This window comes from Oncorhynchus gorbuscha, linkage group LG17, assembly GCF_021184085.1.
Source record: "Oncorhynchus gorbuscha isolate QuinsamMale2020 ecotype Even-year linkage group LG17, OgorEven_v1.0, whole genome shotgun sequence".
Lineage (NCBI taxonomy): Eukaryota > Metazoa > Chordata > Actinopteri > Salmoniformes > Salmonidae > Oncorhynchus > Oncorhynchus gorbuscha.
This window is the reverse complement of record NC_060189.1, coordinates 27,388,855-27,407,461: the sequence shown is the minus strand read 5'-3', so window position 1 is coordinate 27,407,461 and position 18,607 is coordinate 27,388,855. Positions and strand designations below refer to the sequence as shown.

At 40.1% G+C, this 18,607-nt stretch overlaps 1 protein-coding gene and 1 pseudogene across 1 annotated transcript in view; one reads left to right on the top strand and one right to left on the bottom strand.

Annotated features, from left to right (window-relative positions):
• Nucleotides 1-8,920, bottom strand: part of syne2b (spectrin repeat containing, nuclear envelope 2b) — a 144,766-nt gene extending 135,846 nt beyond the window's left edge. The window contains exons 1-2 of the mRNA XM_046308142.1: nt 8,775-8,920; nt 958-1,093 (exon numbers count right to left, since the gene is read on the bottom strand). Coding sequence (XP_046164098.1) covers nt 958-1,042 — 85 coding nt within the window. The 5' untranslated portion in view covers nt 1,043-1,093; nt 8,775-8,920. The remainder of the gene's footprint in view (nt 1-957; nt 1,094-8,774) is intronic.
• A 2,325-nt stretch (nt 8,921-11,245) lies between these two features.
• On the top strand, nt 11,246-17,249 carry LOC124001392 (annotated as a pseudogene).
• The last annotated feature ends 1,358 nt before the right edge of the window (nt 17,250-18,607 follow it).

The window sequence follows — 18,607 nt, the reverse complement described above, 5'->3', positions numbered from 1 at the left end:
AGAGAGAGAGAGAGAGAGAGAGAGAGAGAGAGAGAGAGAGAGAGAGAGAGAGAGAGAGAGAGAGAGAGAGAGAGAGAGAGAAAAGGGGCATAAGGACAGGGACAAGGCAGATAGTCAGAGAGGCAGTGTCATATTTATCCCCCTAGGAAGAATACCTGTATACAGTGCCAACATACAAGACGAGAAGTCTCTGTGCCATGCCCAAGGTCAACAGAGGAGACCAAATCAACCTCTCGATTACCCTCTCCTCTGCCAATGAAAACTGATAGTTAATCAACAAATGTTCTATACTAGCAACCAAATAAGAGAAAAACCCTTACAGGAAAAGATGAGAAAACAAAAGCACAGGTCATATATAGTAATTCAAACCACAAAGTGAATAGTCTCTGCTATTGTATGTAAAACTGTGAGATGCCTTTGGAGACAGTGGCTTCATAGGCATGCAACATGACATTTCACGACCCACTACTGAATTCCATCCCATTTGGATGACTGTTTGACATATGACTCATATCTCATTGGGTTTACATTTCAACAGTAAACACAACACATCCCAAAGTGACTACTTTGAGCCAAAACAGGACCGAACAGGCACAGGTTGGAGTGAGAGAAGTTAATACGATTGTGAAATTTCCCCTGGGTGTGAGAAAATCCTTATTATTATGATGAATATTAGGTTGCCTCAGAAACTAAAACACGTTAACTCAAATGTTAAGACATGAATAACTAGATTGTTTTCTCCTCATGTACAATATGTCCACAGAGCTGCTTTCCAACACTACATCAACTTTATTGTTTAAACAACAAAAGGAACACAGAGTCAAGGGGGAGTAGAGTAGAAAAGCAAAAAGAGGGACAGAGAATCAGGGAGGAAGAGAGAAAGAGGATCAGGGAGAAAGAGAGAAAGAGAATCAGGGAGAAAGAGAGAAAGAGGAAGGCACACAGAGAGTCACTGACCCTGCAGAAGCATGTGGACATTGTCAATGTCCAGGGGGATGTATCCCCTCTCCACCAGTGCACCTCTGTCTCCTGGCGACGTCATGCTTCCTGAAAGGGGGGCTCATCCACGGACCCCCAACAGCATGGCACCTTTCTGGAGATTAACAGACACAAACATGACACACATATACGTCAATCTCCTGTTTGAAACACGTGCGGTATAGGATCATATTTACATGTTACATTTGGCACAATTACACTGACATAACACTGAATTACACTGACATAACACTGGCTTAACACTGACATAACACTGAATTACACTGACATAACACTGAATTACACTGATATAACACTGGCTTAACACTGACATAACACTGACATAACACTGACATAACACTGACATAACACTGACATAACACTGAATTACACTGACATAACACTGGCTTAACACTGACATAACACTGAATTACACTGACATAACACTGGCTTAACACTGACATAACACTGATATAACACTGACATAACACTGAATTACACTGACATAACACTGGCTTAACACTGACATAACACTGACATAACACTGACATAACACTGGCTTAACACTGACATAACACTGACATAACACTGATATAACACTGACATAACACTGGCTTAACACTGACATAACACTGACATAACACTGACATAACACTGATATAACACTGACATAACACTGGCTTAACACTGACATAACACTGGCTTAACACTGCTATAACACTGACATAACACTGATATAACACTGACATAACACTGATATAACACTGACATAACACTGATATAACACTGACATAACACTGGCTTAACACTGACGTAACACTGATATAACACTGACATAACACTGGCTTAACACTGACGTAACACTGGCTTAACACTGATATAACACTGACATAACACTGATATAACACTGACATAACACTGATATAACACTGACATAACACTGATATAACACTGACATAACACTGGCTTAACACTGACATAACACTGGCTTAACACTGACATAACACTGACATAACACTGATATAACACTGACATAACACTGATATAACACTGACATAACACTGAATTACACTGACATAACACTGGCTTAACACTGACATAACACTGATATAACACTGATATTACACTGACATAACACTGACATAACACTGACATAACACTGATATAACACTGACATAACACTGATATAACACTGACATAACACTGATATAACACTGACATAACACTGGCTTAACACTGACATAACACTGACATAACACTGATATAACACTGACATAACACTGATATAACACTGACATAACACTGGCTTAACACTGACATAACACTGGCTTAATACTGACATAACACTGGCTTAACACTGATATAACACTGACATAACACTGATATAACACTGACATAACACTGAATTACACTGACATAACACTGGCTTAACACTGACATAACACTGACATAACACTGATATAACACTGATATTACACTGACATAACACTGACATAACACTGACATAACACTGATATAACACTGACATAACACTGATATAACACTGACATAACACTGATATAACACTGACATAACACTGGCTTAACACTGACATAACACTGACATAACACTGATATAACACTGACATAACACTGATATAACACTGACATAACACTGGCTTAACACTGACATAACACTGGCTTAATACTGACATAACACTGGCTTAACACTGATATAACACTGACATAACACTGATATAGCACTGACATAACACTGATATAACACTGACATAACACTGATATACCACTGACATAACACTGATATAACACTGACATAACACTGATATAACACTGACATAACACTGGCTTAACACTGACATAACACTGGCTTAACACTGACATAACACTGACATAATACTGACATAACACTGGCTTAACACTGATATAACACTGACATAACACTGATATAGCACTGACATAACACTGATATAACACTGACATAACACTGATATAGCACTGACATAACACTGATATAACACTGACATAACACTGATATACCACTGACATAACACTGATATAACACTGACATAACACTGATATAACACTGACATAACACTGGCTTAACACTGACATAACACTGGCTTAACACTGACATAACACTGACATAATACTGACATAACACTGGCTTAACACTGATATAACACTGACATAACACTGATATAGCACTGACATAACACTGATATAACACTGACATAACACTGATATAGCACTGACATAACACTGATATAACACTGACATAACACTGATATACCACTGACATAACACTGATATAACACTGACATAACACTGATATAACACTGACATAACACTGGCTTAACACTGACATAACACTGGCTTAACACTGACATAACACTGACATAACACTGATATAACACTGACATAACACTGATATAACACTGATATAACACTGATATAACACTGGCTTAACACTAGCTTAACACTGACATAACACTGATATAACACTGACATAACACTGACATAACACTGACATAACACTGACATAACACTGACATAACACTGGCTTAACACTGACATAACACTGGCTTAACACTGACATAACACTGGCTTAACACTGATATAACGCTGACATAACACTGACATAACGCTGACATAATGCTGACATAATGCTGACATAAGGAGTGTAGAGAATATTTATTGCTTCTGTTCAGTTTATTGTTTATGAGTGACACCTTCAATTTAATGCAATACCCTTTACACAAGAACAGTCAATGAGATGCACACATACTGAAATTCACTCAGTAGTAGCAATAGCATACCGATCCATGTATTCACACTGACATAAAGCCTGACAAATCACTGTAACACTGTGTTCCCACTTATAACACTGGTTAACCAGTTATATCTTGACATAACTGTTATAACACTGACCACTCACCAGGGTGAAGACAGGAATCACAACATGGAGAACACCAGCAGACTGCATAATCCAACATTTTGCCAAACATGTATTTTTGTTTGATTTTTTTAACGGACATAACACTGACATCAACTTTAATAATATGACATAATTGAATCAGGTGTCATTTTATTGCTTCTTTCAGTTTACCATGTTTATGGAATCAGTACATCAAAATATCTTCACACTACATTATTTTAGCAATCTATGACACAGCTGTCATTTTTCGGGTCCTTAAATGAAACTGGTAGAATTTTTTTTTTATCGCAATTTTCTTAATGCAGGGCTGTCAGGCAAGTTCCTTACTTTATCCCTCTTCCACTTGCCTCTTCCATTTTTGAGGTAATGCTGCAATTAGTTGGTTATGCTGCAATAGTTTATGTGTCGTGGGGCTGGGGTCAGTCTGTTACATCTGGAGTATTTCTCCTGCCTTATTCGGTGTCCTGTGTGAATTTAATATTCTGATTTCACTTTCAAATAACCGAACGTGAGAGGTTGTAATCTAAATAAACAGAAAAAGGCCATTCTTGAACATGGGGTGAGAAATTCTTACTAATCTGCTAGAGAACCAGTTGACACGACTTCGGGCGGCGTTCGGCGATCGACGTCACCGGCTTTCTAGCCATCGCCGCTCCTGTTTTCATATGTCCATTTGTCTTGTCTTGTTTCCATACACACCTGGTATTAATTTCCCCAATCAATCTACTTGTATTTAACCCTCTGGTTCCCATCATGTTTTGTGCGTAATTGTTTCATGTTATGTGGTGTTAGTTTACGCGCTTTACTTTTATGGTCCGTTTTTTAGCGTGTTTGATTTATGTCGTGCTCTGGTTTTTGGAACTATAATATAAGTGCGCCTGGTCATTATACTCTGCTCTCCTGCACCTGACTTCACCTCCAATACACCATTGACACCAGTTCAGCTTTAAGTATAACTTTTGTATGACTGAAGCCTTTAGTGAGAGATCGAATGCTTTAATATTGAATAATTCTTCACAATTTGTCCTAACCTGAGTCTCAAGCCATGATTGCTTCTTATCAGTTTAAGTTCTGTCTCTGGTGGGGGTCGGGGAAGTTCTGTTTTGTCTTGTTTCATGTAGCTCAAGGATGCAAATAAGTGATAGGAAATATGTGTGACCTTTAAAGACGTCTGCTTAATTTCTCTGCTCGCTCCACTCTCTTTGCTCTCTCTCAATTATCAAACTTGACTGACATCTATGAAAAGGCAACAGGTGACTGTGGTCAAAATACTCAATACACAATAAGAGTCTTAACCTACAGCTCTTCACCTCTCCCTATATAACTTATACAGAGAATAATGGCAATAAACACAGGGTGAACTTTAAAATGGATAAACACGAGGCGAGGCCTTATCCACCACTGCTAATGGGTAATTTCGCCAATTTGGTCCCTTATGAGAAGTGTAACTTGGTCCCAAAAAAATAACAGTTGATTTGACCTCATTTTGACATTCTGTCATAAAGAGCACATGTTAAACTTAATAAAAAACTGTTTCCCCAACTCAAGAGGTTAAAAATGTATACTATGCTCGACCTGATTTTACACAATGATTTGACTATTAAAATATAAGTTATTAAAAAACATTCTGCATATATATTAAAACAAGAGCTAAGTTCAAATAACAGGGTTGACCTTGAAAAATGAAAAATTGTAAATAAATAATCTTCAGAAATGACAAAGCAACAAAATAACTAGGGCTTTAGAATGATGGAGAGAACTTGGAAGATATTTTGTGGTTAAATGGTCCTAGAAGTTACAGAAGGTGCACAGAGGGACAAGTAATTGTTTGTTTTTTTGGCACATAAGTAAGTTTTTATTCACAATAAAAATCATTTGATTGAATTCTACACGGGGTCTGTATTAAAGGGTACTTTATTTAATATAACAGGATTGAGTTAATATCATATGTAATATTTATTTAAACTACAAAGGGACGCAAAAGGCACTCATTTCGTGGAAAGACCGTAGTGTCAGGACTGAGAAGCAACTCAATTCAATCATAGTCCTAAACTGTGTTGTCGCTATCCTCAGTGTGGCATCTGTGCTATCCAAAGGTTCATGTCAGCTGGAGAGAGAGAGGGGGACAGAGATTGTGTGTCCCTGAGACAAAGTCATACAGGGTTGCTCTAATTGTGGATACAGTGGGGGTCAAAAACACATACTGTAACAATGCACTGGAAAAAGACCAGGGGGGGAGGCAATAACACAACACAGGCTTCAGACATATGACATAGACAGATAGCACCGTCTGTTTGTCCACTGGAACACATGTCCAGTCCGTTCACCTAACGACTCCATGGCTGGACAACGAGGTGGAGGGTTACGCACCATACCTTCTATTTCCGTCAACAGTATAGGCCTAACACATCTTTGTTTTGTTTTTGGAGACCTGAGGGGGAGGGCCTATGCAAGGGATATATCAAAGAGGTGCTGGTGTCCTCTTTTGCATAAATTGAACAATATTTGTTTTGCTGGCGCATTTGTTTGGTTTCAGCCTGTGTATGTAATTGGCAACGAAAAACTACAGTGTGGCTTTAATGCTGTCAAGACTTGAGGGCACACAGACCTTTTGTCATGTTTAAACAGGGGTAATAAATCAGTAGTGTGTTGGGCTAGTTCCACCCATCCAGCCAAGCATTCTGACACACACGTGACACAAATGGGGAGAGATGAGGGTGAGGAAAAATAGTCTCCTGTTTCATTTAAAGAAAGGGACACTGGGAAGGGCAGTTTGGGGCATATGCAGTATCCTGTGTGAGCCTGTGGAGAGACAAGAGTGTTCAACAGAGAGAGGGCATTGTTTTCTTTAATCTGCCGACTCAGAGGAGGCAGAGGACAGACAGACAGGCCTCCCCATATCAGAACCACTCAGCCAGTCTAGCCCAGGTCTCACGGGAACAGATTGGCAAATAGGGTCAAGGACATGACTCCCACTCATAATGACTAAGTCATACTGCTCTGATCCGTTCTGGCTTTCGTTGTTAGTATTTAACATCCAATATGCTTTGCAGAGACATTGTTATTGACAAAAGAGACCAATTACTTGACTGGGCTTGTGCTGTATATCTCCCTCTAGTTGTAGCTTTCATTCATCGGTTCCATAAAACAGGAAGCATGATTTTACATGTCAGATAATCATTTAATGAGCATTCAGGTTCAAGCAGATTCTGTGGTTGACAAAATGGACATGAGGACGTTAACACGAGGGAAATTATACTGAGAAAAAGTTTTACAAATCAACTTCCACCTTGTAAAAACAAACTGACAGATTAGGCTATCTCTGTGAATTTATTCCATCTGAAATATTTGGTCTCTCTGATCGTTTCAAGGCAAAGTTTAATACAAGTAAAGTCATTGTAAACTTTGCCAGACATCTGACTTTTCACAGCATCTACTTTCTGGGTCTAACTCAAGTCAATCCAACATCAATCACGACTATCATTTCCCTGACCTAATGTTATGGTATGTGCTCAGGAGAACCAGTGTCCACTCTTAGAAAAGAAACTGCCATCTAGAAACTAGAAGGGTTATTTGGCTGTCCCCATAGGGGAACCCTTTGAAGAACCCTTCTTGGTTCCGAGTCTATCCATTTTGGGTTCCATGTAGAACTCTTTCCACAGGGTTCAACACGGAACCCAAAAGCGTTCTACCTGGAACAAAAAATGGTTTTACCTGGCTGGAACCAAAAAGGGTTCGCCTATGAGGAAACCATTTTTTAAAAACCATTTTTTTAAAGAATCAACAACTTAAAAGTAAAATGCAAAGATTTCAAATAGAACAGCAACAAAGCAGTAACTTTGATCAATTGTAAGTAATGCAAGAACTTCATAGACATTGAAAAAGAGTCCATGCTAATTCAAGTAGTTGTATAATGTTTTTACAGCTAAAAATAACTTGTAGCATTATTTCCATTCATAAAGAAACTATCAGAGGGTCTTGTCTTGCAAATTGGCTGCATGAATGAAACTTAATGTGTCCCATAAAAATGGCAGTCATACACTGTTGAGAGAACAGTTAAACATACTCAAACAAGCTTGTTTTTAGGCAAAAACTGGTCAATCAAATGTTCCACTAATTTAAACAACAAAATGCAGTGAAACTGATTGGATTATCAAAAAGTCATCAATATAAGGGAATGTTGTATTTTTTTTCACCCAACGTTTAACCTAAATCCAATGACATGGTGACATTTGTTGTTGGTTTCACGTTGAATTCACGTCAATCAAACTAGACTTTGAAATTAAGTCCGTGCCCAGTGGGAGGATAGTTTTTTCCATTAGAGTTTAAAATATTCCTCACATAGGTCGAGTTAAGAATAAATGTCGTGCACTTTGACTAGCGAAATGCTAGATAGCACGACAGACGTGTCGACTTCGTGAACTTGTCACTGCCTAAAATAGAGCACCAGTGGGCACGTGTTCAGTGCCGCTCTAGTGCGCTTCAAACCCAAGTTTTGTAATGTCAAGAGTCCTTGAGGGCAGACAAGTATGGACCAGAATAATTTTAATAATGAAGGCTAAACTGTCGACGTGCAGCTCGTCCTATAGTTCTGTAAAAATATGGTGAAGTTGCCTAATGAGAAACTCATCATAGGCTACACGATTTATGAAGAGGGGGAACAAAACTCAAATATGATAATTAAATGCTATATTGGCTAATATGATCATCTGAACACAAGTCGAGGGGTGAATAGAGGGTCAAATATTCTAACAATAGGCCTAAAATCAAACATTAAAAGCTTATTCAGAGTAAGTAAAGTAATATTGCGCTTTCCAAACTGAAAGCCACTATCATTCATTCGCCAAAAGGTGTCTACTTACATGTAACAAAGTTGAATAGACGTGTTTCAGTTGTCTGGCAATCAGATACAAGTCCAACAATAACAATACTCATTGATTGGAATAGGGAAAACAGAGTGCGCTGTACAGTACAAGTTGTGAAGCACCAGCACAGTTACACCCCTCCCACCGCGCGCAAATGTGGAGATGTCTACACAACTCCGAGAGTAAAGCGAGCCTCTACTGATCGAGGAGTGGGTTTCAGACCGAGTCCGGACAGCTAAATATATCAACCAGTCACGTCGGACATACTCCCCATTTTGTCACACCTGTAGGGGTTGGGGGCTATAGCCTACAAAAGTGTAGCACATTGTAACCAGTGGAACAACAACATGAACACTGATAGTCACTGCAAGAACAACTTCTTCTTCAAATCACATCTCAGAATTCATGTATTATATTGATATAAAAACCCATCCACTTCACCAAACGCAGATCTTATGGATAGGTAGGTTTAGAGTGTCCTTTTTAAATCTGACATGTTCTTTAGCAACACTATTGCCAGACTAGCGGATTTGATGGAATCGCAATAATGTCACACTAGCAAATAAACACTCCACTCCTCCTCCAGTAGGTCTCTATAGCTGACTAGAGACTAGAGTGTCAGTGTTACATATCAATTGCTGTATGCCTGGAACAGAGTGAAAAGTTAAACTGTCTCACCAGTTTAAGATCTGCTGTCTGCTGGGGCCATGTAATGAAATGAGTATTTATTGCAGATTTAATTGAGAAAATAAATAAACATAATATACACCTGGCCTTTTGTACAGTTATTGACAACAGCAAAGGCAGCCAGTCCATTATCATTGTATGGTTTTTGAGAATTGCAATGTTTTTTCCCCCACCCCACAACTCATACAGTATCATTAACTAAACGTCCATGGTTGAATGAGGTCCTTTGATTTATGGGAATAGTCAGTCCTGCCAGCAGGAACAAGCGGTCACTGTATTATCATCTTAACCAGAGCCAGAGAACTGATTTGAGCTTTAAAACATGGCTTGAACTTTAGAACTCTTTAGAAAATGCCAGGTAATATGTGATATCCAGGACGTGAGGAGGGGGCTTAGATGACTGAGATCAGGTGGAGTCATCCCTGACTCATCCTCCCTCCCCACTACTCTAATCTAACCATAACTGGGTGGAGGTTGAGGTTCATTTCGTAAAGTACTTGAGTTCTTCTGCTCCAATCCCCATTATCCTGAGGGAGACGGTCATTTCATGATGAGCGAAGTATTTACTCATCCAAATAAACCGTCAGGTCAGGTCAGGTCTTCTCGTCTCTCACTCACTCACTCACTCACTCACTCACTCACTCACTCACTCACTCACTCACTCACTCACCACCACTCACTCACTCACTCACTCACTCACTCACTCACCACTCACCACTCACCACCACCACCACCACCACCACCACCACTCACTCACTCACTCACTCACTCACTCACTCACTCATTCATCTCCGTTACTGTGGCTGACACATATCAGACCAGACCGTAAAATACTCCTGTCTCCATGGGCTCCACACACTAAACATCCAAATTAGAGCTACAGTAAGTGCTCTGTGAAAATATACATTAATATTTACAAAATGTAATTACATTTACAGACTTGTACTGAAATGGATAAGAACACACAAGTTAATTAGCAGGTCCAGGGAAAGGATCTGACGTGTAAGAACAGCTCCTGAGGTCCATCAGCTAAATTAGCCTGGGTGTACAGGTATGATTGTGTTTCCCCCCTCTTCTATGTGGATCACTATGAACAAAGAAGCAGCCACAGTCCCTAATCAGGCTAATGGCCTGTAGTTCACAGGTGACTGGGCTGATGAGGTAGAAAGGCCTAAGGGGGATCAGACAGGAGCCTGACTCTCTGGCAAGAGCCAGTCAGGTTACTAATTCCCTGACTGGCTCCTGGTTGACGTGACATGCTGGGATAAATGGCTGGAAGTTCCTCCCTGGGATCCATTAGCAGGTGCTGTCAGAGACATCACAGCTACCGGAGTTACTGCAGCTCCTGATTCAGAGGTTCAGTGGTAGTCCTCTTCAGTGGAGATCTACTGCAGTGAGACCAGTTGTGAGCCCAGATGACCCAGAGTAGAGGTACTCAAGTGGTGAGTTATACCACTATAGTTAGATCAGTCACACTTACTCTTTATGGAGTTTGGGTCAGCAATCAGAGATCTCTGGAATATTTCATTTTTTAAGATTTTGCTTAATAGTTATTTACATTTTTTCATTAAAATACCAAGAGTAAAGTACAAAAATACTCACTACATTAACTTGCTATACACAGACTATTTGAAGACTTTGATAAAAGATATAGAGATATATAGAGAGTGTAATGTTAGGCAATAGAGATAACCCTGTGGTGTCTGTGCAGGTTGCGTTCTGTGCTGCTGTGCTGTACAGTGCTGTGATCATGGCATTACACTAATCCAGGCTTCATCCGTCAACCTGCCCGCTTCATTGGCTGTGCTGTCCGGAGTTTACTTTCCGGGCCAGGAAACCAGGCAGTGGTGGGCTGCACATCACCACGGACACCTGCTGGGGGCGCTGTGAGACCTGGGAGGTGAGGACGGAGAGCAGGAGAGAGTCCTATGCAGTCTGACTGCAGATAACGGTTACAAATCAGTAGATGTCAGCAAACTCTGTAAACTATTTAATTATGAGTACTAAACTACAGTATGATGATTATTGTAGAACAATGCATCACTGTATCCCGGCTAAAGGCTAAATCGACCAGTGACAAAATAAAGCAAGTAATAAACAAATATATTCTAAACTAATTTCTCATAAACTGTACTTCCAATGGAGTAACTTAATTGTGGAGCTTGTTGAATGAACAAACATGTTAATCAAAATTAACCTGGTCTCTGTGTGTGTCTCTTCAGAAGCCTGTCCTGGACACTCCCTACATAGAGTCCTACCATCGTGTGTGTACCTACAACAAGATGATGACGGTGCAGCTGCCTACCTGCTCAGCCAACATGGACCCCATGTACACCTACCCTGTAGCCCTGAGGTGTGACTGTGGAGCAGTTGTGGAAAAAGTACCTAATTGTCATACTTGAGTAAAAGTAAAGACACCTTAAAAGAAAATGACTCAAGTAAAAGTGAAAGTCACCCAGAAAACTACTACTTGAGTGAAAGTCTAAAAGTATTTGTTTTGAAATATACTTAAGTATCAAAAGTAAACGTAATTGCTAAAATATACTTAAGTATCAAAAGGTAAATGTATAAATCATTTCAAAGTCCTTATATTATGCAAACCTGACCGCACAATTTTCTTGTATTTTAAATGTATGGATAGCCAGGGGCATACTCCAGCACTCAGAAATAATTCACAAACGAAGCATATGTGTTTAGTGATTCCACCAGATCAGAGGCAGTAGGGATGACCAGGGATGTTCTCTTGATCAGTGTGTGAATATTTTCCTGTTCCATTTTCCTGTTCTGCTAAGCATTCAAAACGTAACAAGTACTTTTGGGTGTCAGGAAAAATGTATGGAGAAAAAAGTACATTATTTTCTTTAGCAATGTAGTGCAGTAAAAGTAGTCAAAAATATAAATAGTAAAGTACAGATACCCCCCCCAAAACGACTTAAGCAGTACTTTAAATATTTTTTACTTAAGTACTTTACACCACCGCTGTGGTGTGTGTCTGACCAGCACCACTGAGTGTATCACCTATGTCTATCTGCTGCCATCACTAGTACTGGACATGGAGAGCAGCGCTGGACATTTCCATTCTCTCCATAGAATAAATCGCCTTTCTATTTCTTTTTCCAAGTCATTATGCAACTTGGAAAAACTTGAAACATGTTAACACGTTATGTAATCTGACTCTGAATAGTTCATTTCAGTAAGATATAGCTCACTCAGCTCTCTTTACTGGAAAAAGAAGACGAGAAGAATCAAAAGAGTCAAGAAATTCAAAGCATAGTGGTTGATAATGAACTTGAAATCATTCATAGAGGATATAAACTTGTTTTTCTAAGCGTCATGAATATGCATGAGAAGGAGCATTATATAACCGGTGTCACTAAGGTGCTTCAGGGCTGTGTTTGAGCTCTCATGCTTGGAGCATCTTCACTGTGTGGGTGGGGTTTCGGAGGCTGTGGAGCACTCCCTAGACAGTCAAACACACTCACAGCGTCACACACGCCCTCGCTCACAGTGTCACACACTCACACTCACGAAGAAAGACCCAAAGACGAGTAGCTGCTGCTTTGGCAACAGCCAATGGGGATCCGAATTTTAAAAAATACAACAACAAAAATACACACACACACACACACACACCCTATGGTGTCAGGGGTGTCAGACTCATTTAGAGTGCCTCTTGGGTTCATCACAAAATTTTCAAGACTCGAAACATAAACACAGACATTATCACCCTCTTCCCCCAGATATTAATATTAATAGTACAGTCTCTCTGTGATTATTGCTTTTGGGCTTTTCATGTTGTGGCACCAGGATCATCCAAAAGGCCACATTAAAGGATCAACAGAGTTCCACCATCTTAGAATGGAAAATATCATTGAGAGGAAATGAAGAGATCTCTGTTACAAATTACCATGGAAAAGCCAACAACAGTTCTACCATCTTTAATCCTTGTTTGACTCCATGTCACATCTGTAAATCTGGACAAGGTTAAAAAAAAAGACATAGTGCCAACATGTTTGACCCAGTACACCTAACTTGGAACAGTGAACAGACCTGTGTCTCTGTGTCAGCTGGCCATGTCTCCTGGGTCTCCTAATCAAACTCACTGACAATCTACAGCACTGTCAAACACAGCATAAATAGGCGAGATTAGAAGACCTGGCTGTGTGTCTCAAGACAGCACAGTTCTGTGGCCCTGTTGAGAGCTGCTGTAACGGCCCCTGTCTTTCTAATCGTTTCTGACATTACCGTCGCTTCCTCCTCTGGCTGGGGGAGGGAGGGGGAGAGGGGAGGAGGGTGGAAGGGGGACCTGTAACAGCTCCTGGCAGGAGGACTGAAGGGGGAGGTGTGGGGGGGTTGGGGGACACTGGTGCAACACACCACACTGCAACGTCCTAATGGAAAAAGAGGAGGCAGGATCTAAGAGGAAGGAACAGATGATGATTATGACGATGATAAGGATGAAGGTGATGATGTTGATTATGATGGTGAAGATCCTCTGCTGAGATTCTGTGATACAATGTCCCTTTTGAGTGAAAATCTTAACAAAAACATGAACATTGATAGCCTTCGCAAAGGCCATGCTGAACCCAAATCCACACAAATCTCTAACTGACCGCTGTAAAATAATTACCACATACTGTATTTGGTGGTTTTAATGGATGATCTATAGTGGTCCGTACTGAGTGGAAAGGGAGCTTGGTCTTTTTCTTTGTCGATCTTAGGTCTGATAATCAATGCCTTTACTTAGAGTACACCAAAGAGAAGGTACACCTAAAATGCTTTAAATTAGTAAATTTAGCCACAATCAATAATATTTCAAGAGAATTCAATGGCATGATGCTCCTACAGTATATTGATGAATGTCAGTTTCAGAGGAAGGGCACTTAACCAAGGGTAATGGGTTCAGACTCTGTGACCAAAAACTATTACAGAAAGTAGTCATTACATCTTACTTTTCACACTCCCACAGGAGTCATCAATTGCAGCTTTATTTTTAGTAGCTCTTGAGAAGCTCATTTCTCTTGGACTGTTTCTCTTCGGCTTGGTGTCAATACACACAAATGGTGGTAAATTAGCCACGATAATTCCTGTCAACCTGCTCAGTTTTAATTGGCAGTTCCGATTAGAACCCTTCATTGCACCCTACCTGTGCCTGAACAAGGACTGTAGCTCCAGCGTTAATGAGCTTACAAGAGTCAACACGATTTATCACAACACAGGAGTTGATTGGACAGATTATTGGAATGCAGACCTTTTGCCAAATCAAACCTGACAAAGTATCTCAAAACGCTTTCTAAAAAACCTAAAAACAAAAAAGGTTTGAGGTACCTCAATACAATTTATGTTAATTAATTTAAATGGGTTAAATTGTACTGTTTCGGTCTAGAAGATTGCATCAGATTACACAGATTCCTCTTAGAATCAGAACCCTGTATCCGACCAGTAGTATTCAAATCACACACGCAACACAGAAATAACTAATAACACGCAGAAAGTATCAGCTTGGCAAATCTAATTTCTGGGAGTTCAGATTTGACTACTATATGGTATCACAGATTGGACTTTGCAGTAAAACCAATGATGTATATAAACCCTGGATTGCTGACGCTATGTATTGGCCATTGAGAGGCTTTGAAACCACTGTTCAGCCATATTAGCACAGCACACATATTGGAACAGTCCTTTATAGGAATTAATGGAATTCTACAGTATTTCAATTAAATGTTTCAAGGACAAAAGGTCATGTACTGTATTTAAGTATTTTTTGTTGTTATAGTAGGGACATTAGTAACATTAGTAATCTCAAAACATTATACTTTAAGGAAAATGTTTTTAAATACTGTACATTTAGTTTTTTATGTTTAGCTCACATAATATAATTTAAAAGTATGCATTAATAAGGTGTCTGTAATATAATAAATGTGGCATACATTTCTATTCCAAAATATTTTTTACAATGGCGGGGGAGTGTCAAGATGGAGACACATTGGCCTCAACACAGCACCCTCTAATCCTCATCTAGTGTATACATAAATCAGTGGGTAAATATTTGTCTGTTTAGCCATCTCATCTAGTGTATACATAAATCAGTGGATAAATCTTTGTCTGCTTAGCCATCTGAAAGTATAAAGAGGGAATACATTGAACGAGTGATTCTGACATTCTGTAGATTTCCCAGTAATAATACATGTCCTTCCCTGTAGAGAAGCACAATGTAAAGTTGACAAATAGACTAGAAATCCCCAGACAGTACTTTATTTAGCTGACGCTACAGTTAAGGTGTGCAACTGTAAAAAAAAAAAAAAAAATACATGAGCCATAGTGGGAATCATCAGTGCTACTTATTAGTGCCATTGCTTTAACAAATGGTAGACAACAGTAACATTCCAGTAGAAATGAATTGGAAATGATAGTCCAGGTGTGACCAGATGCTTCCCAGTCACACCAGTCCTGTCGCCATATGGAGAGGTATCCAGTCAACATAAACAGAGAGAGAGAGAGAGAGGCTAGATATTAGCATGCTCAAGACACAATCACTGAGTTTCGCTTGAAGTTCTTCAGAGAGAGCAGAGAGAAAGAAGAGAGAGGGGGACAGAGAGAGCGAAGGAGAAAGGGATAGGGATCGAGAGAAAGCGAGCGACCAGTGTGCGGGGTGAGAAGGAAGAGAGGAGAGAGCAGTGTCAGCTGAGAGAGGGATGGGGGGGTGCAGCTATACATTCAGGCGTCCGAGACTGAGACGTGATGTGTTCTCTCCCTGTGATGAAGGGAAGACTGGCCAGGCTCTTTTTTTCCCAGTCACTAGTCAAATCAAGACCAAAGGAAGAACCAGAAGAAACTCTCTCCTTCCCACTGCTCCTCCTCCCTGTGTCCCTTCATGAAAATCAAGTCCGTTTAAGTCATTTGAGAGCAACTTTCAAATGGCATGTGGTGTATACAAGTGTTACAGTATGAATGACTTATATGCACAAATCCCTCGACTGAATCCTAATTATCTCTGTACTATTACGTAGTACTAGGACTAGATTCCTATGTAGCAGACAGGCATTCATCAGTGGACTTAGAGCAAGAACCATACACATACATACTTTATATAAGACTCTGCTGTGAGTTTACGAGTGCCATTGTGAAATAATCCGTTCTCAATCCCCAGAAAATCACAGTTTGCGATATTCAATGCGTCTTCATAACCATGGTAAAATGGACAGAAGACATCCCCATTGGTACTAGACACCTCAGGTAGGTATCTCTGTTGGAATAGTTTTGTCCCAGAGGGAGCCACGTTGCAGCAGGCTAGGCTAGCTGAGAAGAGGTGAGTTTTAAACAGAAGCCAGCCCAGCCCAGTGCTGCAGTGCAGTTGAGTTGAGGAGAGGCTTGAGAGGCAGGCAGGCACCCACCACAGAAGAACTAAAGCCTCCCATGCTCTGTCTGCTTGATGTTCTGGCAGCCAGGGAAACTGATCTGCCTCTGTGGAGACACCATCTTGGGAAATCAGATCCAGATCAAGAGCTCAAGTGTTGCACGTGTATACAGCAATCACAGTACCCTGGGTCAGAACACTGCTCCTCAGGCTGCAGATTTACAAATGCATTTTCATAAATGTATTTCATATTTTTATTGAGATGAGCCTTTAGTGGTGACGGTGCGCTCAACAAACTCATCTTCAATAATAGAACTCGGTTCATGCTTTGTGACACACTGTGTCACTGTGTGGAGGCTGTCTCGTGCCATGTGTAGGGATCGTGGAACTGTGTGTCACTGGATGGAGTGGACCTTCGTGTGCATTAAACTTTATGTGCCAGAAGCCATGCTGTCAGTCTGTCTCAGACGTCCCTACTTTATTTACCACATTTGCAGTCAGTCTGCACATCTAGTTCATGCAGCAGGGTGAACTTAAAAAGCCTTATTTACACATCATGGCAACATACGGTCGGTGCATAACATGTCCCTAAATGATGCATAGACACGAGAAGAAACTGTTATGCTATTAATGCTAAAATACTTCTGAAAAAAATCTCTCTCTACAGGAAATCAGACAGTGATCGGGGATATGCTGTACAGTGCTGCTTGAACGTATGTGAACCCTATAGGGCTAGTCATTATTTTGTTATAAAATATAACAATTTTGTAATAGACATTCCAAGTAAATGACAGAAACAAAAACATATATATTTTCACTGTTTTTTTTTAACAAAAGTGGTTTATTTAACAGAAACTCAGATTTGATGTGTGTAAAAATATGAGAACCCCTTCAGTCAATAGCTTGTGGAACCTCCATTAGCAGCGATAAACTGGAGTAAACTTCTCCTATAGCCAGTAATCAGTCTCTGATTACAGAACTCAGCCAATTGTAGTGAGGTTTGAGGGGTGTCTGGCATGAACTGCCCACTTCAGGTCCTGCCACAGCATCTCGATTGGATTTAGGTCAGGATTTTGACTTGGCCAATCCAAAACACAAATCTTCTTTCTCCTGAGCCATTCTTTGGTAGATTTTGCTTGAATGCTTTGGGTCGTTGTCTTGCTGTAAGACCCATTTTTGGCCCAGCTTTAGCTCCTTGACTGATGGACTGACGTTCAAGAATCTCCTGGTATACCTCAGAATTCATGGTTCCCTTAATGATGTGGAGTCGCCCAGGTCCAGAGGAAAAGCAGCCCCAGATCTTGACATTCCCACCAATAATTTTATACCCTTCCCCAGACTGATGTGCTCTCACTACCCTCGTCCCGATGTCCTCTGAGAGCTCCTTTCCTCTCGGCATGGTGTGCTTTGCATTCACCTGAATGGGTAACACTAAACTTACCAGGTTTCTTATGTCTATTTATCAGAGTCCCGCCCAAACTCTTTCCAAATGATCTTTCCTTTGATTGGTTCATTCGGTACCCAATTATTTACCCACCTGATTCTACTTACCTACTTGATTTAACCAATGCAACTTGGGGTTCAATTATTTTTGCACCTGCACTAATTACTTTTTAATTTTGTTTTTCTACTACATGCATGATTTCCTCTACACCAACAGAAGGTATTGGTAAATATAAACCTGTTATGTCAGATCAAAAGGCTGGTTCTGATTAAATTAAGATTTCATGGTCAAAACTTTAAAAATCTGTCATTGCACAAAGGGTTCACATACTTTTAAGCAGGA